At 37.9% G+C, this 27,992-nt stretch overlaps 1 protein-coding gene across 1 annotated transcript in view; it reads left to right on the forward strand.

Moving 5' to 3' along the window:
- The window catches only part of DCP1 (decapping mRNA 1), a 147,376-nt gene that overhangs the window by 20,090 nt on the left and 99,294 nt on the right, over nt 1-27,992 (forward strand). The window contains exons 2-3 of the mRNA XM_090387439.1: nt 13,807-13,847; nt 24,250-24,377. Of these exons, the coding sequence (XP_090243565.1) occupies nt 13,807-13,847; nt 24,250-24,377 (169 nt within the window). The remainder of the gene's footprint in view (nt 1-13,806; nt 13,848-24,249; nt 24,378-27,992) is intronic.

Raw genomic sequence — 27,992 nt, forward strand, 5'->3', positions numbered from 1 at the left:
AATTAACCCTAGCTCTTGTTAATTTCAACTGTCTTGAGTTTGGTGCTAGATTTACTGCCACTCATATGTAGTAACTTGCATTTATCAATGTTAAAATTCAATTGTAATTTTCAACCCACCTGCTTAGTTCAGCTAGATCTTAAAATAGCATACCCTGATTAATGTCATTAACCATTCTACCTACTTTTGTATCGCAGAAAATTAAACTTTAAATGCCTGTTGTTAAAAAAATATTATACACAATGAGTTCAGTATCATACTCTACAGTACCATGTTCATAATGTTGTGTAAAGTAATGGCCATTTATAACTACTTCTGTCACTTAACCATCCCTTTATCTACTTTAATAATTGTCCCCAATGTCACTATACCCCCATATATACAGTTGTTCACGTGGAACCATCAAAACCCTTACTGAAATCTAACGTATGACGTTAAAATTATTCTTTACATTTGTCTCCTTTGTGATAACCTCATAGTAGCTAATCAGATTTGTAAGGTGTAATCTCCCCTTGACAAATTTGTGCTGTGATTGGTTTGTATCCCCATTCCTGCCGAGATGAACTTATATTGCTTCTTTGTCTATTGACTTCATTATTAGCATTAGCATTAGTAGAGGCATATGATGCAAGAAAGCAAGCTTATGCAGTGCCCCCCCCCCCCCCCGTTGCATGTACAATATAATAACAGGAATAAGGAGTAACAAATATATTTTGTTACTCCTCTAAAAACCTCTTACTCCTTTACTCCTACTCCCCAGCCCTGCTTGTGTCAGGTTTTTGTGTTACTGTGTGTACTCTCTCACTTACTAATTAAGTTCTTTTCACTTGGTCGATGCAAGCAAGAAATTACTATGCAGTAAATTATAGAATATTTTAGCTCTTAATTCGTGCTCTTAAGTATTAGTATTAGCAATGGCCAGATGGTGCAAGGAAGCCTAAGGCTTATGCTGCACCATCCAAGAAAAAAAAAATAATAAAAAATAAATAATAAAAGCTCTTGAAAGCTAAAGGGATTAAATCTTAATCCTTTTAGATATTAATTCATGCTTTCCACAGCATTGCCCTATTGCCTAAAGGCTAGAGGTGTGAACAGTGCGTACCCAGGTCTCTCGAAATTAGTTTAGTTTGTTATATGGAAATTTTCTTCACGGAAACTATTTTCAATGTAATGACCAAGGGGAAATCAAAAAATTCACTATACGATGTGGATGTTCCTTAGAGGTCTGACTATATTTTTAATTGTTTAAACCAGTGTTTTTCAACCTGTTTTTAATTATTGCCCCCTTAAAGGGCTTTTTTTTAGACAATTTTTTTCCTAATTGCCCACCGTAAAATTTTAAACAAGAAAATACTTTATTTTCTCTTTTTATTCAATGGGATCCCTGAGACTGATGCTTCTTGGCTAAAAGTTTGTTTGGTGTTAGTAAGTTTAATTCTAATGTCTCCTCTTGAACATATATCAATTCTGTTTCTTTCCTTTGTTAATATTTTATTTACTGAACTAAAACCACTTTCAAATATTTAAGATGTTGGAAAACAAAGCAGTACTTTGGCCATTTCAGACCATATTGTTGGATAGAAGTTTAGTTGTTTTTTATCACCACATCTCAGCCATTCCACCTTTTATGAATTTATATTTGCATCCTTCATTACATTTTAATTCAGTGCATTCTTCTTGAATTTCTTCACTAGAAGACCCAGCATTGCATCCAATTGGATCTAACATCCATGGCTTCACTTCGAGGCCCTGGATGCAAAGCGATTATGATTGAGCGTTTTCTCTGTGCTTAAAGTGCGATTATCTAAAAGCGATTTATAGTTCTCTTTAAGTTCCTATCCTTAAGAAGTTTATTTATTTCATAATAGCTCCTGTTACAAAAGTACTTGTACAGAGCAAGAAAGAAAAACCATCTTTCTTTTTCTTCTATTACTAACACTTACTACTTTACGCTTGGTCACACCAGCATTCTGCTCCTGCCTCCCCGTGGCGGGGCCGGAAACCTTGGCAGAAAAGCTAATCTGCCAAAAGGAGCAAACATGGATCAAAATGTGTTTCTGCCTCTAGAGCTGACAAGCTCTCTGCCAAAGTTAGATATTGAACATGACACGTTGAAATCCAAGAGGTTGAAAACCACTTCCTCGGCGACAAATTTTCCTGCATTTCTTATAATGCACTCTCTTGTAGATCAGCCTCTCAGTAAGCTCTCTCTGTTTCTTATCCAGAAACACCTGGAAGGTCTGGCAGGATCTCCTAAGACAGTCAAGAGACTGCAATCAGGAGACCTTCTAGTGAAAACAACGAACCGTGAACATTCAGAGAAACTGCTAAAACTTACAAAATTTGCTGAAATTCCAGTAAACGTTTCTCCCCATGCAACCCTAAATACATCTAAGGGTGTTGTTATAGCCAGCTGGGATCTATTGAATGCCACAGAGGAGGAGATAACTCAAGTGCTTCAAGATCAAAATGTCATTGCTGTGAAAAGAATTATGGTTAAAAGAGAAAATACACTCGCGTTTATTTGGCGCCTCCATAGCCAGGTAGGAAGGAGCAGCAGTGCGTAGCACACGTTTCTTGATTAGACCGGGGTTCGAGCCTGTCACCACCAAATACGGAGGATGCGGAAAGGTCAGGGACTGACCACCGCATATCCCGGAGCAATATGGCCTTAGTTGCTAATGCTCCTAAAAACCAAATAACTAACTAACTAACTCGCATTTATAAGGAATATTATTCTAACCTTTAATATGCCAAATCTACCATCATTGATAAAAGCAGGTTATCTACTTTTCTGCATTAGACCATACTTTCCTAATCCATTGAGATGTTTTAAGTGCCAAAAGTATGGCCGCTCTCAAACGGCGTGCAGAGGAAATCAAGTTTGTCCTAATTGTGGGTCCTCTGACCATGCCCAAAGTGACTGCTTGGCAAAAGAAATGACCTGCCCTAACTGTAAAGGAAAAAATCCTGCTTATTCAAGGATATATGACAGGTGGAAAACTGAAAAGAAAATCGCTAAATATAAGATTGAGAATAAAGTAAGCTTTCAAGAAGCAAGGAAATTAATTGCTCCCAGTATGAATAAATGTGCATATGCCAATATTGCACAAAAATATTAATCAGTGGCCATCCAAACTGATGTTACAGTCTCTTTAAACACCTCAATTTCTGACTGAGCTCGGACTGTTCTCTCTCAGCAACCGTCCAATATCCCAAAACAGTTGAACCAGGCAAGTAATACTGCACTTACATTACCAGCTATATCTCCTTCTTGTTCTTAATACTGGTGCACCCACTCACATACAATTACCAACTGGACAGACTTCTGCAATCTATCTATCAATATGCTCCCCGATTCTGTTTCCACTCATGGAATGGTCCCCCTCTGAATGATCCCATGGAAAGTGACCATTTTCCAATCGTTTGTGCGCTCCTCGCTACTCAACCACCATTATCACAACTCTGTAGGAAATGGAAATTCTCTCAAGCCAACTGGGTCGGTCAAATTTCAATCAGCTATCAGTCTGGATGAGAAATTTATACGAATGCAGCTGATGGATGAAGCCACAGATTATATCACATCACATCTATTATCTGCAGCTAAGTACCCAATTCCATATCGTAAACAAAAACTAATTCCAGGTTAATATGGAAGAAAATTAGGCAGATTTCTGGCAAATTTCCAACCAAAACCTCAGTGTCCATACTGTTCAGAAAATTTAACAGTAAAACATTCTGATTGACTGCCCTCACTATCAACAGGACAGAACATCCGTCCTGTTTTTCCTGAGAAATCTATGAGAACCAATGACATTACAACATGTTATTGGAAATGATGCAAAAATTGAGTTTCTCTCATCTGAAAATAATTGGACTATATGATTCTAAATTTTGTTTTTAGCATTTTCCTGTGAATAGATGCATTACAGCCGAGCCACAGCAGCTTATTAAAATTAAAAATCTATTTTTAATTTCACCTTTTAAAGAACACAAGTGATCTGAATAATTCTTAAGATCATTCTCGGTGAGAGATTCATTGATTTTAGCTAACTCTTGCATACCATGAAATTGTTTTATCATTAAATTTCAAATATTTCCAGTTTTTCAGTGAAGGCTTTTAATATGTGTTTGCAGTCTATCACCATAATTAATTTCCTTTGAAGTCAACCCCAGGGGCTGACATCTGGTGATGATTCCCTTCTACTTCTGACTCTCTCTCTCTCTCTCTCTCTCTCTCTCTCGGTAATTCAGAAATTTTTTTTTGGCTGGTGCATCATGTCTCAGGCTTCCTTGCACCACATGGCTAATAATAATAAGTTTGAAGTGGTACTTCATTAAGTTTTTGAAAAATCCAAGGCACACAGTACAGGCATACCTCGAATAACGAATAGGATGCGTTCCACGAAATTACTTCGTTAAGCGAAACTTCGTTTTCAGAGGTAAAAATACTATGGCAGAATAGGGATACGTTCCTACGTAAAGAAAATGAAAAGCTTTTTTTTTTCGGACAAAGAAAAGTTTTATTAAATAAACAGTCAACTTGCATACAAAGTGAAATCACATTTTAAAATACGAGTCTAAAGTTGATTGTTTATGCTCTTTTTCTCTTTCATTTAACAATTGCCTATACGGAGTTATTGCATTTCACTGATCGCTTAACAATAATACGTCTTCCTAAGTCAGGATCATTTTCACTAAAAAAATTTAACACGTTTTCAATGTCATTTAAGCACCTTTTTAAATCTTTGGTTTTTTTTAACACTTTTTCGGCTGGAACTTCTTTAACTTCGTCTTCATTGCTAACAAGGTTTTCTAAATCTTCCACTGAAAAACCATCATCTTCTGCATTCAATAAATTTCTAACATCCTCTTCATCGACATTTTCGAAACCTATTCATTGAGCCATCTGGATAACTTCATTTCTAATTTCTTGGATGTTATTTTCTTCTTCTAGTACAACTTCTGGCCATATTTTGCGCCAAACTCCATTTAAGCATTTCTTAGTGACTTCTTTTCAAGAACTATCAATGTTTTCAATTGCGTTTTTAATGGTGTAATTTTTCCAAAAAGTTTTAACTGTCATTTCCTCTTTATCCTCTAGTTCAGTTAAACTGCTTAATGTTCGACGCAGATAATAAGCTTTAAATGATGCTATTACTCCCTGATCCAATGGTTGAATCAGGGAAGTTGTGTTTGCTGGAAGAAACACAACTTTGACAGGAATGCATGTGTCCAACGTGTTAAGATTAGTAGGATGTCCCGGAGCATTGTCTAACAACAAAAGAGCTTTTTCTTCAAAGTTGTTTTTTTGACAATACCGTTTTACTTCAGGACAAAAGTGGTTAACAAACCAATCAGTAAATAACTCCTTGGTAACCCACGCTTTTCTATTTGCTTTCCATATTACAGGTAAATTCATTTTTATGTTACCTTTTAACGCCCTCGGATTTTCTGAATGGTAAACTAATAACAATTTTAATTTATAATCGCCAGAGGCATTTGATCCAAAGAGTAACGTTAAACGGTCTTTGGCTGCTTTGAACCCAGCAGCTGATTTTTCTTCAATAGAAATGAAGCTTTTTGTTGGTAGCCGTTTCCAGAACAAACCGCTTTCGTCAACATTGAACACCAAATTTGGAAAATTTTCACGTTCAATTATTTCCTTTAGTTTTTCTGGAAACTTATTTGCAGCTTCTCCTGTTAATTTTACACTATGAATCCTGACCCGTTTTTTAAATTTCTCGAACCAACCACGAGAAGCCCCAAAGGTTTCCGTAATTTCTTCAGTTTGTTTAGATTTCAGGTGATTAAACTGGAATATATTTTTTTTTATGTTAAATGGGGCTTGAAATTGCCGACTTCGTTATATCGAAGCTTCGTTATCAGAGGTAACATTAACCGAGGTATGCCTGTATATGTTGTTTTTATGTTTGCTGATCTCCTTTGCTAAATCTGTCTCTTTTGCTTTCTAAAAAACTAATTTTCATATCAAAAAGGTTTTTAAACCTTGTTAAACAGTTTCCTTTAGAAAGCCGTCTGATTTCTGTACGTAAAAGAAGCCTCATGTACTGTTCTTCATTTTCAACATAAAACTTTCTGAAAAGGCGATCATATTTGCTATGTGACTTGGTAGCACAAGGTATGGATTATATCAGTGTTAACAGGATCAGGAACTGAACTTCTAAGTTCGATTAGTAGGGCTGCTTTACTCATTGAAGCATTTTGTAAGTCTTGATGAAGGCAGCCAATCCAAATGTTCAGGGTCTTGTAGCTGAAGTTTTGACATGCACGTCGCATACATTCGTTAGGAAACGGTGGTTTGTAGAGAAATCCTTTCGGGATGACTTTGTTTGATTTGCACCTGTGAGCAAATCTGAGATGTTTTCCACGGGCTATAAAGATGAAGTTCTTTTGCAGTTTCACGACTATGTCGTATGTTTGTTGGCCAAGAACAGTTCGAATATGATTAAAGAGGCCTGTGCACTCTGGATTCATTATTAATATCGAATTACTGTGGACACAGAGCGAAATGGAGATAGAATAAATTATGACAAGTTTAATAACAGGAAAACACATACATATATTAGATTAGATACATACAAAAGCTTTCGGTTAATTTGTTAACCTTCCTCATTCAAACTGACAGTTAAGAGTGGAACATGAACTGCATGAAGCCTGTGGCTGTGGTGCATGTGGATGTTGCCGACGTTTGTCATTAATCAGAATGGTTGCTTCGATGATATGGTGGACACAATATCCACTGCTCCTGTTGACCGAGGTATTGGAGCATGTGATGTTCAACGACTCCAACCAGGCGCGTCGTCGGTAGTGGCTGGACCTATCTACAATCACGACATCGCGGTGTGAGTCAGTGTCATGGTGGGTTGCCCAAACGTGTTCGGCAATGGCCGGGTGTTCTACATCCGCTGAGCGGATTGCTCTTTCATGTTCCGAAAGACGTTTTCCGAGCCGTCTCCCAATTTCCCCAATGTAGTAAATAAGTGTATCCCATCCCTGCTCTACAGGGGTGGGATACACTTAAATAGAAAGGGTGCAAGAATATTTGCTGATGGTATCGAGGCAGTGTTTCATGGATTGGAAAACTGCTAGTTTCAGGGTATACATGGACTGATAGATTAACAGTAGCCACTGGCAGAGGTGAAAGTGATTCTTGCACTGCTTCTATTGGAATGAGCAGCAGCTTGGAAATCAAGGTGGGGGGATTTGAGAGACTGCTGTGAGTCATCGCGGAACAAGTAAATGCATGGGCTGTGTTACGATAGCTAAGAATAAGAACAGGTAGTGGCGTAGCTACCATGTAGGCAGGCAAAGGCAATTGCCTCCGGGCCTTTTAGGGGCCCGGCATCTTTTGCTGTCTTCTCTTTTTGCAATTTTCATTAATTAAGAAGTTTGCCTCCTGGCCTGAAAAAGGGTAGCTATGCTACCAAGAACAGGTGCATGTATACTTGTGTGTACACCAATGCTAGGAGTTTGATAAATAAATTTGATGAATTTGAGGTGTTGGTCAAAACATCAAAGGCAGATATTGTTGTGATATCAGAGACATGGTGTCACACAGATATAAGGAATGCAGAATTGGAATTTGGGCAGTACAATGTGTACAGGAAGGGAGGATGTGTTATGCTGTTAGTTAAGAAACACACAAAATCTAAGGAAGTGCAGCCAGTTGACATGGCTGGACAGTGCTGGAAGTGGGTGGTCAGTGCTGGATGTGGGTGGTCAGTGCAGTGTTGAGTCAGTTTGGTATGACATAAGCACTGGGAAAACAAATTGACAGTAAAAGTGTGTTATAGGCCTAATGACTCTGATGAGTATAATAAGAAACTGCACAGGGAAATAGAGTGGGCCAGTAAATCAGAGTCTCTTATAATGGGAGAATTTTAATTTCCCGGATATTGACTGAAATTTGTGGGCTGGTCACTCTCACACTAGCAAGGCTTTTATGGATTTATTGGATGATTGTTTTCTACATCAGCATGTTTGGGAGGCAACTAGAGGGAGTAATACTCTTGGTCTGATTATCAGTAGTGATACTTCATGCATTAAGAATCTGCACATAAAGGAACCACTAGGTGGCACTGATCACAGTGTGCTGATGTGGGATTTACTCAGTGGTAACTACCATCAGGGCTAAGGGAAGGGTTTTTGCTTTTGTAAAGGTGACTGCAGTGGTCTGAGACAGTTTTTAACTTCTATACAGTGGAACCAGCAGCAAATTCAAAATGGGAAGCATTCAAAAAATTAATCTTGGCAGCTACTAGGCTTTTCATACCAACTAAGATATATTGTTCAAGGTTTAGGACTAACTGGATGTCAGATGAACTAATGAGACATGGCAGAGAAGAAAAATACATGGGATACATATAAATTAGCAGGTGACACAGAAGCACCGGCGCCTTCCTAGCCAGGTGGGAAGGAGCAGCAGTGTGTAGCACGCGCTTCTTGATTAGACCGGGGTTCGAGCCCGTCACCACCATTTTGTATTTATATATAGTATATCTAGGTTTGGAGGATATACTATATATAAATGACCTTTATATATAGACCTTTATATTCCCTGACCATATAAAGGTCTATATATAAAGGTCAGGGAATGACCACCGCATATCCCAGAGCAATATGGCCTTAGTTACTAATGCTCCTAAAAACCAAATAACAACAACGACACAGAAGGGTATGGTAGATATAAGCTGGTTTTTAATCAAGTCACCAAGGCGGTTAGGCAGGCAAAGGCAGATTACGAGAAATCTTTGGCAAAGGATGCATAGAAAAATAGCAAAGAGTTCTTTTTTTATGTAAACTCTAGAATAAAGGGGATGAATCAGATTGGTCCACTTGATATCGATGGTTCAACTGTTGATGATCCTGCTCAGATAGCTAACAAACTGAACGAGTATTTTGCATCTACATTTACACATGAGGAGTTAGTCGGGGTAGGGAATGCCAGAGTTGTATTAAACTCTGTCAATGAGTTAATGATTTTGAAATAACTGAGATCAAAGTGGAGAAATTGTTGAAGATAAACATAAGAAAGGCACCTGGGGTGGATGGAATCTATCCAGTTACATTAAAGGAAGCAGCAAAGGTAAGCAAACCCTTAGCCATAATTATGAAAGCTTCCTTAGACTCGAGGGAGGTCCCCATGGACTAGAAATGTGCAAATTAGCATTAGCATTAGTAGAGGCATATGATGCAAGAAAGCAAGCTTATTCAGCATCAGCCAAAAAAAAAAAAAAAAAAACACAACCACTACTCCCATTTCACCCCTCCGTTCGTTTGAAATACCTGTCCAGCTGAGCCTTAAATTTGTTTAGGCTATCAACTTCAACAACAAGTGATGGAAGTCTATTCCACAAACCTACTGCCCGCTGGCTAAAGGCAGATTTCCGCACATCTATCCGACATCCGTCCTTCCTCAATTTGAATTTATGCCCTCTCAGGTGATTATTCTGAGCAAGAGGAAGATTCCCATCGGCATTGAGCATGCTGAAGCCATTCAGAGCCTTATACATCTCTGTCAGATCACCTCGCCGATGCCTAGTCTCCAGACTCTGTAATTTGCAAAACTTAAGCCTTTCTTCATAAGAGCAACCCTTTGTTCCATTCACTAATCTTGTTGCCCTTCTCTGTACTCGTTCCAGCAGCTCTACATCCTTCTTGAAATGAGGCCTGCAGCCCTGTATACAGTACTAAAGGTGTGGCCTGACCAATTCCTTATACAAGGGAATAATCACATCCCTATCCCTGCTAGACAAATTCCTGTATATCATTGACAAGACACCATGAGCTACTCTTACAGCTCGTCTGCACTGCTCAGAGAACTTCATATCTACCTGCACAATTACCCCCAGGTCCTTTTCATTCTCTACCACTGTCAGCATAGTACCACAGAGTTGATACGTTGATCTGGGGTTACTGTTTCCCATATGTAGTACTTTACATTTGTCCATGTTAAACTTCATTTGCCACCTCTCAGCCCATCTGCTCAACCTTTCCAGATCCTGTTGCAGCAGCATAGCATCAGTAGTGTCCTTAACAACCCTGCCAACCTTTGTATCGTCTGCAAACTTGGACATTAAACTTGATATACCATCATCAATATCATTTATAAATACAGAAAACAACAATGGACCCAACACTGAAGCCTGAGGAACTCCACTAATAATATTAGTCCACGTTGAGCAGTGTCCATTGATTACCACTCTCTGTCTTCTGCCATTCAACCATCCCTTTATCCATAGCAGCAATTTGCCTCCAATGCCACACTGCTCCAATTTGTCCAGCAGCCTTCCATGTGCAACAGTATCAAAAGCCTTTCTAAGATCCAAATATATAATATCAAAGTTATTCCCTGCATCCAGTTCTTTTGTGACTACAATATCCAATCAAATTGGTCAGACAAGACCTGCTCTTAACAAAACCATGCTGTGTCTGAGCTATAACTGAATTCTTCTCCAGATGATCCTGCAGTGCTTCTTTAACCAGTGCCTCCATTAATTTTCCTGGAATCGAAGTTAAACTAACAGGTCTATAATTACTTGTGTCAGCCTTTGATCCTCCTTTGTGAATTGGGGTTACATTTGCACATCTCCAGTCTATGGGTACCTCCCCTGAGTCCAAAGAAGCTCTCATAATTATGGCTAGGGGTTTGCTTACTTCCTTTGCTGCCTCCTTTAATATAACTGGATAGATCCCATCCACCCCGGGTGCCTTTTTTATGTTTATCCTCAATTTCTCCTCCACTTTCCTCTCAGTTATTAGAAAATCATCTAGCTCACTGCCAATGTTTACTTCACCTACGACATTCCCCTTCCTGAATAACTCCTCATGTGTGAATGTAGATGCAAAATACTCGTTTAGATTGTTAGCCACCTGAGCAGGATCCTCAACTGTTGAACCATCAACATCCAGTGGACCAATCTGATTCATCCCTTTCCTTCTTGAGTTTAAATAGGTAAAGAACTCATTGCTGTTTTTCTTTGCATCCTTCGCCAAGGATTTTTCGTAGTCTGCCTTTGCCTGCCTAATCTCCTTTGTGACTTGGTTGGTTACAGACCAACTTATATCTATCATAGGCTTCCATGTCACCCATTAATTTGTATGTAACCCATGCATTTTTCTTCTCTGCCATGTGTCTCATTAGTTCATCTGACAACCATTTAGGCCTGAACCTTGAACAATATTTCTTGGTTGGTATGTAAAGCCTGGTAGCTTCCAAGATTAGTTCCTTGAATGCTTCCCATTTTGAATTTGCTGTTGGTAACATCATCAGTTGGTCTCACTGTATAGAATTTAAATACTTTCTCAGACCATCATAGTCGCCTTTACGAAAGCAAAAACCCTTCCCTTTACCTCTGATGGTAGTTACCTCCTTGAGTAAATCCCACTTCAGCACACTGTGATCACTGCCACCTAGTGGTTCCTTTATCTGCAGATTCTTAATGCATGAAAAATCACTACTGATAATCAGATCAAGAGTATTACTCCCTCTAGTTGCCTCCCGAAAATGCTGGTGTAGAAAACAATCATCCAATAAATCCACAAAAGCCTTGCTAGTGTGTGAGTGACCAACCCACAAATTCCAGTCATTATCTGGGAAATTAAAATCCCCCATTATAAGACTCTGATTTACTAGCCCATTCTATTTCCCTGTACAGTATCTTATTATACTCATCAGAGTCATTAGGCCTATAGCACACTCCTACTCTCAATTTTGATTTACCTATGCTTATGTCACACCAAACTGACTCGACACTGCCCTGTCCATCGATGTCGACTGGCTTCACTTCCTTGGATTTTGTGTTTTTTAACTAATAGCATAACCCCTCCTCCCTTCCTATCCTGTCTATCCTTTCTGTAGATGTTGTGCTCCCCAAATTCCAGTTCTGCATTCCTTATATCTGTGTGACACCACGTCTCTGATATCCCAACAATATCTGCCTTTGATGTTTTGAGCAATACCTCAAATTCATCAAATTTATTTACTAAACTCGTAGCATTGGTGTACACGCAAGTATACATGCACCTGTTTCTATTCTTAGCGACCCTAACACAACCCGTGTGTTTACTTGTACCGCAATGACTTCCAGCAGTATCTGAAATATCCTGCATCTTGTTTTTCAGGCTTCTGCTCATTCCAATAGAAGCAGTGCAAGAATCTCTTTCACCTCTGCCAGTGGCTACTGTTAATCTATTAGTCTTTGTCTCCCCCCAAGCTAGCAGTTTTCCGACCCACCTAACACTGCTTCGATAGCATCAGCAAATATTCTTGCACCCTTTCTATTTAAGTGTATCCCATCCCTGTAGAAGCAATCTCTCCTGTTAACAAGTACATTCCACGCTAAAAAAAATTCTACCCCTTGAGCCTTGCACAATCTTTCCAGGGCCAAATTGATCGACAAGGCTCTCATCATAAAATGTCACCAATTCACAAAGGAGGATCAAAGGATGACACAATTAAATTCAGACCTGTTACTTTAACTTCTGTTCCTTGGAAATTAATGGAGGCACTGCAGGATCTAGACAAGTCTTCAGTTATAGTTCAGGCACAACATGGGTTTGTTAAGGGGGAAGTCTCGTCTGACCAATTTGATTGGATACTATGATGTGGTCAGAAAGGAACTGGATGCAAAGAATAATTTTGATATTATATACTTGGACCTTAGGAAGGCATTTGATACTGTTGCACATTGAAGACTGATGTACAAATTGGAGTAGTGTGGCATTGGGGGAAAATTTCTGCTATGAATGAAGGGATGATTGAGTGGGAGAAGACAGTGAGTGATAATCAATGGACACTGCTCTTCGTGGACTAATGTTATTAGTGGAATCCCCCAGGGTTCATTGTTGGGCCCGTTGTTGTTTTCTGTATTTATTAATGATATTAATGAAGGTATGTCAGGCTTAATGTCTAGGTTTTGACAATACGAAGGTTGGTATGGTTGTGAATAACCGTAATTACAGTACGCTACTGCAACAGGATCTAGAATGACCTATATGCAAGTATATAATTAAATAATTAAAAGCTATATGGATATAAGAAATAAACTATGAACTGAAACAATTTGGCCTTAGTAGCCCTTGCATCATTAAACTTAATAAAAGACGACAATAGGATCTTGAAAAGTTGAGTAAAGAGGTGGCAACTGAAGTTTAACATTGATAAATGAAAAGTACTGCTACCCATATGCAGTATGGATAGCAGTACTTCTCATTTATCTGGAACTTAGAGATTCCAGTTTTCACAGCTAATTTCTTACCACAGCTATTATAAATTGTCTATAATTACTTGGAAACACATATAAGATATGGTATCATCTATTTGAATATTTATTTTGCCATTCATGCATAAATGGACACAAAAGACCTTGAAATATATTTATTTGCATGTACAGTTGTACCATGAGAATGAACACAAGGTCATCACTCATCACCTGTTGCAGTCTATTTTAGAAGTAAAGTGGTGATGGGGTGATTAGATGACTTTAGTTTTTAGATTAATTATTTTAATTTCTCATTTAGATTGTAGTTGGTAATACAGTATAAAAATAATATTGTATTATTTATTTTCCCCTTTATTTCCCCCTAGTTCACTGATCCGTCTATTTTTTGTGTAGACTGTATAATGGTGACCTTGAGTTCATTCTCATGGCAAGAACTTAGGCCCAAATCCATTGGGCATTATTACCATACTCTCCTCCTCCCCCCACTTTCTTTTAAAGGTTTGGTATTTATATATAGTATATCTTTTAAACAGTTTGCTAATATGAATTTCTCTTTCAGGAGAAAACTGAGATTGAGGGTACTTTATTTGTTTATCAAAGGTAATTATTTATTTTTTAATAACTGCAGTAAAAGTCTTATAACAAACATAAAAAAGAATGTATGTTATACTTGGAATAGCCCAAAATTAACCCTGCATATTTTTGGAAAAGTCTTTTCTTTTTCTTTTTTTTTTTTTTTTTTGCTTGAACTACAATGTATAACATTGCCTCAGCTTTTACTATTACTAATAGTTTGCAATATTTATTAAATGTGATTCTTTATTTTTTAATGAAGAATATGAATGTTCTTAATGTACCTTTCTTAATGAATGTTCTTAATGTAATAAATTTCAATGAAACACTTGTTTAAAATATCATTGTTGCAATCGTAAAATATAAAACTAGTAGTCACTTCTATTTTTGAGTTTTGGAAACCATTATGCATGTAAAAATTCAAACATTTGACAAAACATATTTTACAAATATGTTTTGGCAGATAATTATTGAGGGAAAAAAATTTCATATGGTAATTAAACATAAAACTGAGGGTACCTAATTTATTTAATAGACACATATCGAGCAAGAAACTTTGGTTTACATTACGTTACATTGAAAATGAAAGTAGCACTGTTTTAATAATTGAAATTTACACAGATGACTGTGATCTTGGAAACTTTGTACAATAAAGTTTTCTAAACCCCTTTTATGTAGAATTTTCTGTAATAAATTAATGTAGAATTTTCTGCAATAAAGATTCTGCACTCTTTGTTGATTTGTGCAATTCCCTAGAGTGCACCTCAACATGGGCACTCTATGTGGTGAGAGTAACTCCCAGTGATGCTCCTGTCTCTACAGATTAGCATCAGTGGGATCCGATGCTCAGCCTGCCCTTGAATACCTTCACTAATGGCACATGACCAAACAAAGAACATGGAGGGGAGGTGGAAACAGAATAATTGACAGATAATTAACTTCCTCTCTTTGAAATTTAACTTTCTATAGCCAACTATCCTAACAGTGATGTAATTTTCCTTGGTGATTTTAATTTTCACAACTCCAGCTGGTTTCCGTTTTCTAGTCACACAGACCCAGTTGGTCGAGATGCTGAGGCTTTTGCAGTTACCATTGACCTCGCACAGATTGTTCATTTGCCAACCACAATACGAGATAGTCCTAACCAAATCTGCAAGATTACTTTTTTCTTTTCCTTGGTTGGATTATTGTTTTGAAATTTTCTGATGTCAACGTTTGATGAGATCATGTTAGTGAAATTATTCTTGTAGGGATGGAATCCTTTATTCTACACTCCACCTTAAAATCTGATCCTTTTTTTAAACCTTGATTTTTCAATAAATGTGCTAAGGCTGTTCAAGAGAAGAATGTTCCATATCATAATTGGCTTGTTTCCAAATCTCCAGGTTCATTTTCTGCCTACATCAAAGCTCGCACCAATTGTAAAGCAGTTATTAATCAGTCCAAACTAGATTTCAAACAGGCTAAGAGTAGTAAACTTGCTTCTTGTCTAAATGGTAGCTAAGTATTCTGATCTCTTGCCAAAGTTATTGGCCGCAACTTTTGCCCATCTCGGTTCCTAACTGTCAAAACTAATGGTTCTATCGCCACTTCAGGTGACCTCCCAGCATCCTATCAAGTTTGTTAAAAATCCTTCTGACATCCTTTTGAGGGTAGACCACAGGATGGTATTTGGTACCAAATACCATCCTATTTTTCTTCCAACTCATGTATTTATGAACTTTGGAAACCACCTCCAAGTTCACTCCATTAGGTGCCTCCTGTGGTCTACCCTCAAAAGGATGTCAGAAGAATTTTTAACAAACTTGATGCTAAGAAAGCTCCAGGTCCTGATGGTATTTCTACACTTGTTCTCAAAACCTGTGCTTCTGAACTTACTCTTGTTCTGTCTTTTTATTGACTTTCTTATTCCAAAGGTGTTTTTCCTTTTGCTTGGAAATTTGCTCATATCCAGCCAGTTCTAAAAAGGGACAAATCCCTTCCATCCAGTTATCGTCCCATTCACTTATTTCCACTCTTTCTAAAGTAATGGGGAAATCAATTAACTGCCAACTCTTAAACTATCTAGAAAGCTTCCATCTGACCGACGATTGCCACTATGGATTTTGTCATTGTTGATCCACTGGTGATATTCTGGCATATGTTACCCATCTGTGGACAAATTCCCTGAAAATCAAGCAGTTGCTCTTGGCATTTCAAAGTCTTTTGATCTGTATGACATGAAGGTTTTCTAAACAAGCTTCCATCTTATGGTTTGGCAATTGTTTTTGTAATTGGGTATTTAGTTTTCTATCTGACCGCTCACTGCTGTGATGGTAGATGACTGTCTGTCTTCTAAATTCTCCACTAACGTTGGTGTTCCCCAAGGTTCAGTCATTCTCCCACTCTTTTTCCTCTCGCATATTAATGACCTTTTTTTTTTTTTTTTTTTTTTATTGACCGGAAATCCTATCCAGTTTTGCTGATGATAGCACATTCCATTCTACCTTCTAGTTTGAGACACCTTGTCCTGCACAAATAGCTTTAACTTCTCGAATATCTACTACCAGTTCCTTAAATGATGATCTCCAAGTAATTCTCCAGCGAGTCAAAGATAACTCAGTCAATTTCAATTCTTCTAAAACTCATTCTGTGCAAAAAGGATTCTTCTGCTCCTATGCTTATCTTCGATGACACTCTGGTTTCTAGATCCTAAATCTATTGGTGATTAACTTAACTTCTAATCTCTCTTGGCAGAAGCACATTTCAAATATTGCTTCCTCTGCATCTAAAAAACTGGGTTAGGTTACTTTCAGCATTACTTTTCTTCCAAACAGCTGTTCACTCTGTACAAATCATGAATCCACCTTACCATGGAATATTGCTCCCACCTGGGACGGTGTCCCCAAAACCTCTCTCAGTTTTATAGATTCCATTCAAAAGAGGGCAGTTAGGTTAATTAATGACTCATCTCTAGCGTTCTCTCCACTCTGTCATAGAAGTTCTGTTTCTGCTGCATGCATTTTCTAGATACTTCCATGGGCACTGTTCTTCTGAATTGGCTTCTATAATTCCCTAACTTTCTTCCAAGGCAGTCTGAACACATGCTGCAACCATTCAACATCCTTTTATTATCCAACTTTCAAACTCATAGAACCAGTTTTCTTCCTCATTTATTCATTCTGCAACATACGTATGCATTACAATTACAATTACAATTTGCAGAAGTTCAAGTCTAACATCAGCAAATATCTTCCTTCATCTTCTCAACCTTCAACCCATGCATGGTACTAAGTACTATAGGTTCTAATACCTTTCGTGCTTGGGGTTTTCATATTAAAAAAAAAAAAAAAAACAATATGAAGCAGTCCAATGAAATCTCTGGTAGAGGAGAGCTGGACTACAGATGTTTCTACTGAGAAATCTGTCTTTCTTCTGGTTATATGTTCTAGACTACCATCTCTTGAATTCGCACTGCAACCCGAATTCAAGCAACCTGGACTTGCTGGAAACAAGTAGTCTGGTGGTTGATGAGCCCACTTTGGTCCCTGATTCGGCCAAGACAGGAGGTCCTGTTTCAGCCCACTCCTTCCCTTTGGTCCTTGGACCAGGTCAAGACCTGTTGGATGTATAGGTAAGGTATCTAGGTAACTCTGGCATCCCACTTGCATATGCACTACCTACTAGTTTGTGAGGCGCCTTCGTAGCCAGGTGGGAAGGAGCAGCAGTGCATAGCACACGCTTCTTGATTAGACCGGGGTTCGAGTCCATTACTGCCAAATACGGAGGATGCAGAAAGGTCAAGGGAATGACCACCGCATATTCCTGGAGCAATATGGCCTTAGTTGCTAATGCTCCTAAAAACCAAATAACAACAACAACAAGAAAAAAACTAGTTTGTGAACAGAAGCACCACCATCTGCTGTACCTTGTTTTCTCATTATACGCTCAGAAGGAGAAAATGAAATTAAAAACGTTACCCTGCTTTATACAGAAGTGGCTTGAAGGGTTAGTTGATAAAGTGACTTAGATCAGTAGAAACTTGCCAGCCATTCTGAACTCCTCCTCCAAGCAGCATCCCTTGGAAGTATTCAAATCAGTGTTTAACTGTGCTGAACACTTAACACATTATATGGTATAATTACTCTGAATTGTGTCTCCTTAAAATATCTAAAAATGAGATATGCACCTAATTAAGAGACCAGAGGTGGTTGTTAAGGGGATATCCATGCATAAGGAGGGAAAAATGAGTCCAATGCCAGAGTCCTTATCTTTACATTTAATGCCCTTAAACCATCTACTTCCATCAAGGCAGGATATCTGAACTACCCCATAAGGCTTTGCATCCTGAATCTGTTGCAGTGTTGTTTCAGGTGTCAAAAATATGGTCACTGCTAGTTGGCATATCATAGTTCTCCTGCTTGTGCCTGCTGTTGGTGGAAAGGAATGTGACACCAAGAAACATTCTGTGCTAAAACTGGCATGCTTGAATTATGGAGGGAACATCCTGCATATTCAAGAGCATGCCAAAACTAGAAAGATAAAAAAACAAATTCAGGAAATCAAGACCGGGCAAAATATCCAATATGGGAAGGCAAAGAAACAGGTAATGTCAGTAAATGGAAAAGCTTGCGCACAAGTAATTCTGAGAAAGTGTTCCATCAATACAAACTAACATTCCAGTCTCACCCGAGTCTTTTACATCACATACCCACTACTTGTTATGGGTATGTGGTGTAAAATCACATGAATATAAAAAAAAAAAAAAAAAAAAAAGCCAGTATTTTCATTTTAATACTGACAAAGTAGTAGTAGTGGCATGCGATGCAAGTGTATGAGCTTATGCAGCATCAGCCAAAAAAAAAAAAAAAAAAATCACACCATTCCTTCCAAATGCCTGCCCAGTTCCTCCTTAAATTCATTTAACCTATCAACTTCCACAACAACAGATGGAAGTTTGTTCCAGTAATTAACCACCCACTGGCTAAAGGCAAATTTCTGCACATCTATTCTACATCTGTCTTTTCTTAATTTAAATTTATGCCCCCTTAGGTTCGGAATCTGAACAAGTGGAAGGATCCCATCAAAATCCAGTGTGCTCAACCCATTCAAGGCCTTACACACTTCAATCAGATTACCATGCAGGTGCCTAGTCTCCAGCTGCTGCAGTTTGCAGAACTTAAGCCTCTCTTGGTAAGAGGATCCCTTCATTCCCCCTCACCAATCTTGTTGCCCTTCTCTGTACACACTTCAGCAAATCTACATCCTTCCTAAAATGAGGCCTCCAGACCTGTACACAGTACTCAAGGTGCGGCCTGACCATTGCCTTATACAGAGGGACAATCACCTCCTTCTCCCTGCTAGCAAAATTCCTATATATCATTGACAAAACCCCATGACCTGCCCTGGCAGCCTGTCTGCATTGCTCAGAAAACTTCATATCTGACTGCACAATTACTCCCAGGGCTTTTTCATTTTCTACCACCTTAAGTGTAGTACCACACAGTTGGTACGTTTCTCTGGGGTTACTTCTATCCATATGCAGTACTTTGCATTCTTCAGTTGCCACTTCTTAGCCCATCTGCCCAAATTATCTAGATCCTGTTGCAGTAGCACACTGCCATTACTGTCATTAACAACCCTGCCAACCTTTGTATCATCTGCAAAGTTCGACACTAAGCCTGATATACCTTCATCAATATCATTGATAAATATACAAAACAACAGTGGACCCAAAACCGAACCCTGTGGGACTCCACTAATAACATTTGTCTATGAAGAGCAGCACCCATTAATTACCATCTTCTGTCTTCTCCCACTCAACCATCCTTTTATCCATTGTAGCAACTTACCCTTCATACCTGCTCCAATTTGTACAATAGTCTTCCATGCGCAACAGTGTCAAAAGCTTTCCTGAAATCCAAATATATGATATCAAAATTATTTTTTGCATCCAGTTCCTTTGTAACCACATCATAATATCCTATCAAATTTGTCAGACAAGACTTTCCCTTAGCAAACCCATGCTGTGTCTGAATTATTGCTGCAATCTTGTCTAGATGATCCTGCAATGCATCTTTAACCAGTGACTTCATTATTTTACCCGGAATAGAAGTTAAACTAACTGGTCTGTAATTACTCGTGTCACCTTTCGATCCCCTTTTGTGAATTGGGGATACGTTTGCACATCTCCAGTCCGTGGGGACCTCCCCTGAGTCCAAGGATGCTCTCATAATTATGGCTAAGGGTTTGCTTAGTTGCTTTGCCGCCTCCTTTAATATAACTGGATAGATCCCATCCACCCCAGGTGCCTTTCTTATGTTTAACTTCAACAATTTCTCCTCCACTTTGCTCTCAGTTATTACAAAATCATTAAGCACCCTCCTACAATTTGATAACCTTCTGCCATTTTCGAACCTTAATAACTCCTCATGTGTGAATGTAGATGCAAAATACTCATTCAGTTTATTTGCTATCTGAGCAGGATCATCAACAGCCAAACCATCGATATCCAGTGGACCAATCAGATTCATCCCCTTCTTTTTAGAGTTTATATATGTAAAGAAATCCTTGCTGTTTTTCTTAGCATCTTTTGCCAAAGATTTCTCGTAATCTTCCTTCGCCTGCCTAACCTCCTTTGAAGCCTGAAAAATCAGTAAAATATCACCCTTCTTCATTTGGAAGGATTTTGAAGGGATGGCAGGGTTCATCCCTAATGACAGTAAAATGATTTAGATTGGGTGACCTTTAGTAGAAACTTCTCAATTCATTTAGAATTGCTGCTCCAAACAGCATCTATTGGAGGCACTATTGAAGTAACACTTAAGTCAAACTAAATGCAGCAAGGCATCATATGTTCAAAAGTATAAATTATCTAAATAATATCGGTGTAAATACACCACAGATAACTCTTAAACGAAAAAACTACGATAGTAGTGTAAATTACACTACTATCGTGTTCACAGAAAGTTGCCATGTATTGCACTACCTCGAATAAGTAATGCTTCACTAAAAGAGAAGACTATTGTTACTTATTCTCAGTGGACAACACCACCCAGATGGCACCGTTTCAAGTCTAGATTGATCTCTCATCGGTGGTTGGGCAGGTACCCTGGTATTGCAGACAAGACAATTCAGTTGTGAAGATAATCCCACAATATGAGAGATGCCAAAAGGTGTACATGATAATGTTTTAAGTCAAACTAAATGCAGCAAGGCATCATATGTTCAAGAGTATAAATTATCTATATAACATCTGTCTAAGTACACCATAAATAACTCTTAAATGAAAAAACTATAATAGTAATGTAAAAGGAGCATCATTTTATCTGTATCTCATATTGTGCACTACGTCGAATAAGTAACACTTCACTAAAAGAGAAGACTATTGTTACTTATTCTCAGTGGGAACCACCACAATATGAGATGCAGGTAAAATGGATACAGGTACCCATTTTACACTACTATCATAGTTTTTTTCTTTTAAGTGTTCTCTATGGTGTATTTACACTGATATTATATAGATAATTTATACTCTTGAACGTATGATGTCTTGCTGCATTTAGTTTGACTTAAACATTATCATGTACACCTTTTGGCATCTCACATATTGTGGGATTATCTTCACAACTGGTCCGTGGGCAGGAGCAGCAGTGTGTAGCACATGCTTCTTGATTAGAGTGGGGTTTGAGCCTGTGACCACCAAATACCGAGGGCGCGGAAATGTCAGGGAATGACCACCGCATATCCCCGGAGCAATATGGTCTTAGTTGCTAATGCTCCTAAAAACATAATAACTAACAAACACAATCTTCACAACTGGATTGTCTTGTCTGCAATACCAGGGAAGCCTGGTATTACATTGCATTCCCCTATCTCTCAAACAAAAATATGAAAAACACAATTGAAGCCATTTTGTAAGGGCTTTGAGGAATACAACCACCCTTTCACAGAACAGGAAGTGAAAAAGTACAATCACTGTTACAGCTAAAGGCATTCCTTTCATCAGAATCTGAGTCGCTTTCTCTGCTCTGTATCTACAAAAGAATCTGTCTTGAACAGTTTCCAGAATCCTGAAATAAGGTAATTGGCTTGCCTTCCTCGTGGAATAAAAAATCCTGAACAATTACCATTCACTTGCTGTGATCTGTTACCCGTAAGACCTTTCGAAAAAATAGTTGGTGCTCATCTCGTGGTATTTAGAAGCTAATGATAACCTTTCCAGCACACAGTGTGCCTCCTGAAGGAACAGAACAACACTATTTAAAAACACCGAAAATTACCATTTGAGATACTTTCCCCTAATGTTAAGCACTTGGTATCAGTTTTATTTGATATGGAAAAACATTGACATTGATTGGATGTTTGGATTTTTTTAAAGACATTTATGACCTTGGTTTTTAGGGGTTATCTTTCAGTTTTTATTTTAAAAAAATTTTGTTGGCCTGCTCATTCTAAGTTCATGTGGGTTTTATCTCTGCCTTTTTGCTAAGGAGAGAGAGGGGGGGGGGGTTAAGAAATTCTGTGTTGCACTCTTTGCTATTAAAGTGCTTTATTTGTTGAGGACTTCAGTATTATTGCATAAATTACTGGCTGCCTGAGCAATTTATAATAGTTTTTGATACACTTTTGTTGCACATGGAACCTTTACCCTGAATTAGAACTGAAGCTTGGAAAAAATTATTCTAGTAGCACCCAAGACAGAATTCTTAGGCTTACATTTGATGAGAAGCTGATATTCCTTCAACACCTGTGTCAACTGTATAAAGTGCACAAGGAGCCTCAGCCTCCTATATGGAATCTTGTCTAACAACTATTGTATAGAATGTTGCACTTAGAATCTCTTGTGTACTTGTCTACTCCAACCTAGATTATGTTTTTATTTTTTATTGCATTTCATTTAATGATGTAATAAAAAGTACATAAATGAAATGAACTGCATGTGAGAAACTCAGAAAAGTAAACATTTATATCTGAGAGGCGGAACCAGTTACCATATTTGTAAGCTGCTTCAGTTATATCAATTTTTGTAAACATCACCATGTGACATCCTTTTCATCAGTGTCATGAATAGTGAGAGCCACTCCATCTGTTGAGTTCTTAGCGAGAATTGGAATTTGCTGTAGCATTTAGCTGCATCACTTGCATTGCCATGTTTTGATTTTACGAAAAATTTGTGGTGTTAGTGGCAAAAATCTATAATCTGTGACAAAAATAGTGTAGACCTTGCCCTTCATTGAGTAGATGTTTGTAAATAAAAGAATATCTGTCAATTCAAAATAAAGTTTGGATCATTTAAGAATTAGAATGTGTTTAAAAAAGAAAGTGGAAGTGTGCAAAAAATATATCTACACTTTCAACTTTATGAAAAACTAAAGAGGTAGTGTTATCTGTACTAGAAACAACCTCACTGCCAACAAGAATATGAGAAAATGTGATGATGATAATCAATTATTGGTGGAATGATTTAAGTTGCGGAGGAATACTGATTTTCCCATCAGTGGCTCTATTTTAAAGAATACAAGCAGGAGAAGTTGCAGAACAGTAAGGGCACAAGAATTACATGCATAGCGATGGATGGATTGATTATTTTAAAAATTAGCATAACATTTATGCAATAGCCAGTGGAGAAGCTCTGTCAGCAGATTATGAAACAGGAAGTGAAAAATGTTTATGTAAGAAAGATTGCAGGGAAAAAGATATCTACCACACAGATGAAACTGGAGAATTTTATAACATGACAACTGGTGACATGTATATTTAGAGGTGAAAAATGTGTTGGGGTCAAAACGTACTGAAAAAATATGCAAAGTATACAAAAAAAAAAAAAGAATTATTATTATTTTTTTTTTTTTTTGCAAAATCACAAAAACTATACTGTTTCAAAAAGAAGTTTCACATCAAATATGCAGGTAATACGAAGGCATGGATGACTTCCATTCTTTTTCAACAATGCATTTTTTACTAAATTTTACCCCTGGTTGATAACTGTCCAGTGCACTCTGAATCGCAGGATGTATCCAAAATAAAACTGTTTTTGCTTCCAAATGTTACCTTTTTTTTTTTTGTCAGGAATGAAATTGTATTACCACAAGCTCTGCTTATTCATATGAATTCATTTTGTGTGATGCTTGTGTATCTCACATGCCTGCCTCACACTTTCCTACACATCATGGGTGTCGGTAGCATGGTGCAAGATGGTGCAAGTGCACCACCTTTGGATTTCAAAGTAATACACAATTTTTAATATTTTTATTAATTTATTTTGGTAACAAAAATTTATTCCCAGATGCACCACCTTGCAAAATATCCTGCTGGCGTCCTTGCTACACATATTCTGCTTTGCATGCTGTGTTGTTTGTTTAAAAGTACTAAATTAGTTACTGCTGTTTTTGTACCATATTAGATATGTTTCATATCAGCATAATTAATATTTTTTACTATTTTTTAGATCACAGTTGCCTCAACATGGCTTTATAGTAATGAATAGGCTAAACACCACTAACCTGGTGGAACCTATTACACAAGATTTAGATTTTCAACTTCAAATTCCATTTCTTTTATATCGAAATGGTAAAGGTAAGTTTCAGTGATTTCATTAATATGAATTCCTTCTTTGCCATTATAATAAGAAATTTGGTGAGAAAATTCATTTAATGTAACTGGTTGGTGATTTGGCATCACATATGACTTGTGTAAAAATATGATGCTGATGCACTAACCTGTTAAGTTCATAAAAGATAGAAAATAAAAGCAAAATCAAAAAGTGAACAATTTTGAATTATTAAAATATGGATTAATTTTTTGAGTGCATGTATGAGCTCTTGAAAACATTTTGCAGTATTCTTTATAGGTAAAATATTGTCAAAGCTTTTATTTATTTATATATATATAAACCCCAAACACGAGAGTTACTAGAACCTGTAGTATTTAGTACTATACATGGGTTGAAGGTTGAGAAGTTGAAAGAAGATACTTGTGGACATTAGATTTTAATAATTTTTGTTGATTATAATTTTCAGGAAATACGAGTGAAGGAAGGCAGTTCCAGAAAACAGAAGTTAAATGGATAAAAAAAAAAAAGAAGAAATGTTGGGTTCTGTGAGTTTTAAGTTGGACAGTGAAAGGACGTTGAAGTTGAAACATGTGTTCAGACTGGTTTGGAAGTGAGAGCAGGACTTGTAGCAGGCAGCAGAAACATGATGTCTATGACAAAAAGAGTAGAGAGAATCTGTAAGAGATGAGTCATTAATTAACCTGAATGTCCTCTTTTGAATGAAATCTAGAAGCTTGGGAGGTTTTGATGGCACCACTGCAGATGTAAGAACAATATTATATGGTAGGGTGGATTTATGATTTGTACAGAGTGAACAGTTGTTTGGAAGAAAAGGAACACTAAGAGTGAAAGAGAAAGCCCAGTTTTTTACACGTAGAGGAAGCAATATTTAAAATGTGCTTATGCCAAGAGATTAGAAGTCAGGGTAATTCCCAACAGAGATATATGATCTTGCATAGACATCAGAGTGTCGTTGAAGATAAGCATAGGAGCAGAAGAATCCTTTTGCGAGATATAAGACAGGACTGAGTTTTAGAAGATTGAAATTAACTAAGTTATCTTTGTATCCCTGGAGAATTACCCAGAGATCAGCATTTAAGGAACTGGTAATGGATATTCAAGAAGTTAAAGCTGTTTCTGCAGGGCAAGGTTTCTCAAACTGGTAAGTGCTATCATCAGCAAAACTATGATTACAATTTCTGTTCAATGGAAGATGTTCATAATATACAAGAAGAAAAGAATGGGAGAAAACTGACCTTTGGGGTATACCAGCATTAGTGGAGAAGTTAGAAGAGGTGGGCAGGAGCAGCAGTGCGTAGCACACACACTTCTCGATTAGACTGGGGTTCGAGCCCATGCCCTGTCGCCTCTGTAGCCAGGTGGGCAGGAGCAGCAGTGCTTAGCACACGCTTCTTGATCAGACCGGGGTTCGAGTCCGTGACCACCAAATACGGAGGATGCGGAAAGGTCAGGAAATGGCCACCACATATCCCCGGAGCAATATGGCCTTAGTTGCTAATGCCCCTAAAAACCAAACAACACACACAAGTTAGAAGACCGCGATCGATCTATCATCACCCGCAGTGAGTGGTCAGAGAGAAAACTGGGTACCCAATTGCAAAATGCAGTTGGCAAACCATGAGATGGAAGCTTATTTAGAAGACCTTTATGCCAGACACAATCAAAAGCCTTTGAAATTTCAAGAGCAACTGCTTGAGTTTCACCAAACTTTTCCATTGAATTTGTCCATAAATGGGTAACATAAGCCAGACTATCACCAGTGGATCGACAATGATGGCATCCATACTGCTGGTTGCTGATCAAGTGGAAGGTTTCTAGATAGTTTGTTGGTGCTTAATTGGATGGGAGGGATTTGTCACTCTTTTTATAAACTGGCTGGATATGAGCAAATTTCCAAACAAAAGGGAAAACACCTTTGGGGGGGAAGTGAAAAAAGGTGACGCAGAACAGGAGTAAGTTCAGGCACAGGTTTTGAGAAGGAGAAATGCCGTCAGGACTTCTGACATCCTTATGACGGAAGACCACAGGAGGCATTGAATGGAGTGTACTGAGAATGGTAGGATATGGTTTATGAAGATAATGAATACAAGAGTTAGAAGAAAAGTAGGATGCTAGCAGGTCAGCTTTAACTTTAGCTTTTCTGTGGTAGTAGAACCATCAGAAAACATCTGGTTTTGACAGAGGTGGGAATAGAGATAGGCAAAAGTTATGGCCAATTGCTTTAACAAGAGACCAAAATGGTCAACTACCATTTGGACAAGAAGCAAGTTTTCTACTCTTAGCCTGGTCGAAATCTAGTGTGGACTGATTAATATTGTCTTTTCAGTTGTTGAAAGCTTTGGTGTAGGTAGAAAATGAACCTGTAGATTTCGAAACAAGCCAATTATGATATGCAACATTCTCATCTTGAACAGCCTTAGCACATTTATTTGGAAAACCAAGGTTTAGATAAAAGACGAGATTTTAAGTTGGAGTGTGGGATAATAGATTTCATCCCTATAAAAATAATTTCACTGCCACAATCTGAACAGACGTTGACATCAGAAGATTTGAAATAGTAATCCAAACAAACAAAATCTTGCAAATCATTCCATTTTGCATTCTTGTAATGCAAACATGAGGTTGAGAATGGCTATGAGAGAAAGGCTCCATTGGAGAAGTGACCATCACCAAGTTGTGAACCGAGGTGCCTAGAAGACCACTCACTTCAAGTGTGTTGGTTTTGGTTAGGATTGTCTGGTATTCTGGTAGGTAAATGAACAATCTGTCCAAGTCATTAGTAATTGCAAAAGTATCAGCATTTTGACCAGCTGGTCATTGTGAATAGAAAACAGAATTCAGTTGGTGTGAACTTTAAAATCACCAAGAAAAATTACTTCAGTGTTCTAAGATTTCCAAGCGATTAGTGGAGCTGGGAGAATGATACAGACAACAGATGAACTTGACACTGCGGTAGAGAGATTTTAAGCCAGAAAAGATCAAAACGAGGAGATTCCAAATTGCTAAGTCTATAAAGGAATATCAGAGCAGATGTACACATGTACCACCTTTGAAGCGAAAGGAATTATAGGGCGAATAATTTGGACAATTGAGATGAGCAGTGGTTGAATCAATGGATAACTGGATTCTTTCAGAAAAGGTACGTCGGATTTGGCAGACTGTAAAAGGGTGTCATTGAGTAATGTAATTTTTCTTGGTGGTTTTAATTTTCACAACACCAACTGCATTTTGTTTTCTAGTCACAATGACCCAGTTGGTCAAGATGAAATGGTAAGTGGAAATGGGCATCATTGAGATTAGATCTGAGACTACATATATTTGTGAAATGAACAAGGAAGTTTAGATCTTTTCACATATAAGTGGGAGTCACAGGGAAAATCCTTAGATAGATAGCAGGATGGCTTCGGGGCTGGAGGCAGAGGGTTGTGATAAATGGTTATTCCTCAGGTTGTGTTAATGTAAGAAGTGGGGTTCTCCAAGGGTCAGTTTTGGGACCAATGTTGCTTTTGATTTTCATAAATGACATCGAAAGGGATAGGAAGCATGATGTCTAAATTTGCAGATGTAAAGATTGGTAGAGTGATTAATGATCATCACCAAGCAGAGTTTTTTCAGAG

The sequence above is a fragment of the Mastigoproctus giganteus genome, chromosome 13 (genome assembly GCF_048544385.1).
Source record: "Mastigoproctus giganteus isolate SK-2022 chromosome 13, ASM4854438v1, whole genome shotgun sequence".
Classification (NCBI taxonomy): Eukaryota; Metazoa; Arthropoda; class Arachnida; order Uropygi; family Thelyphonidae; genus Mastigoproctus; species Mastigoproctus giganteus.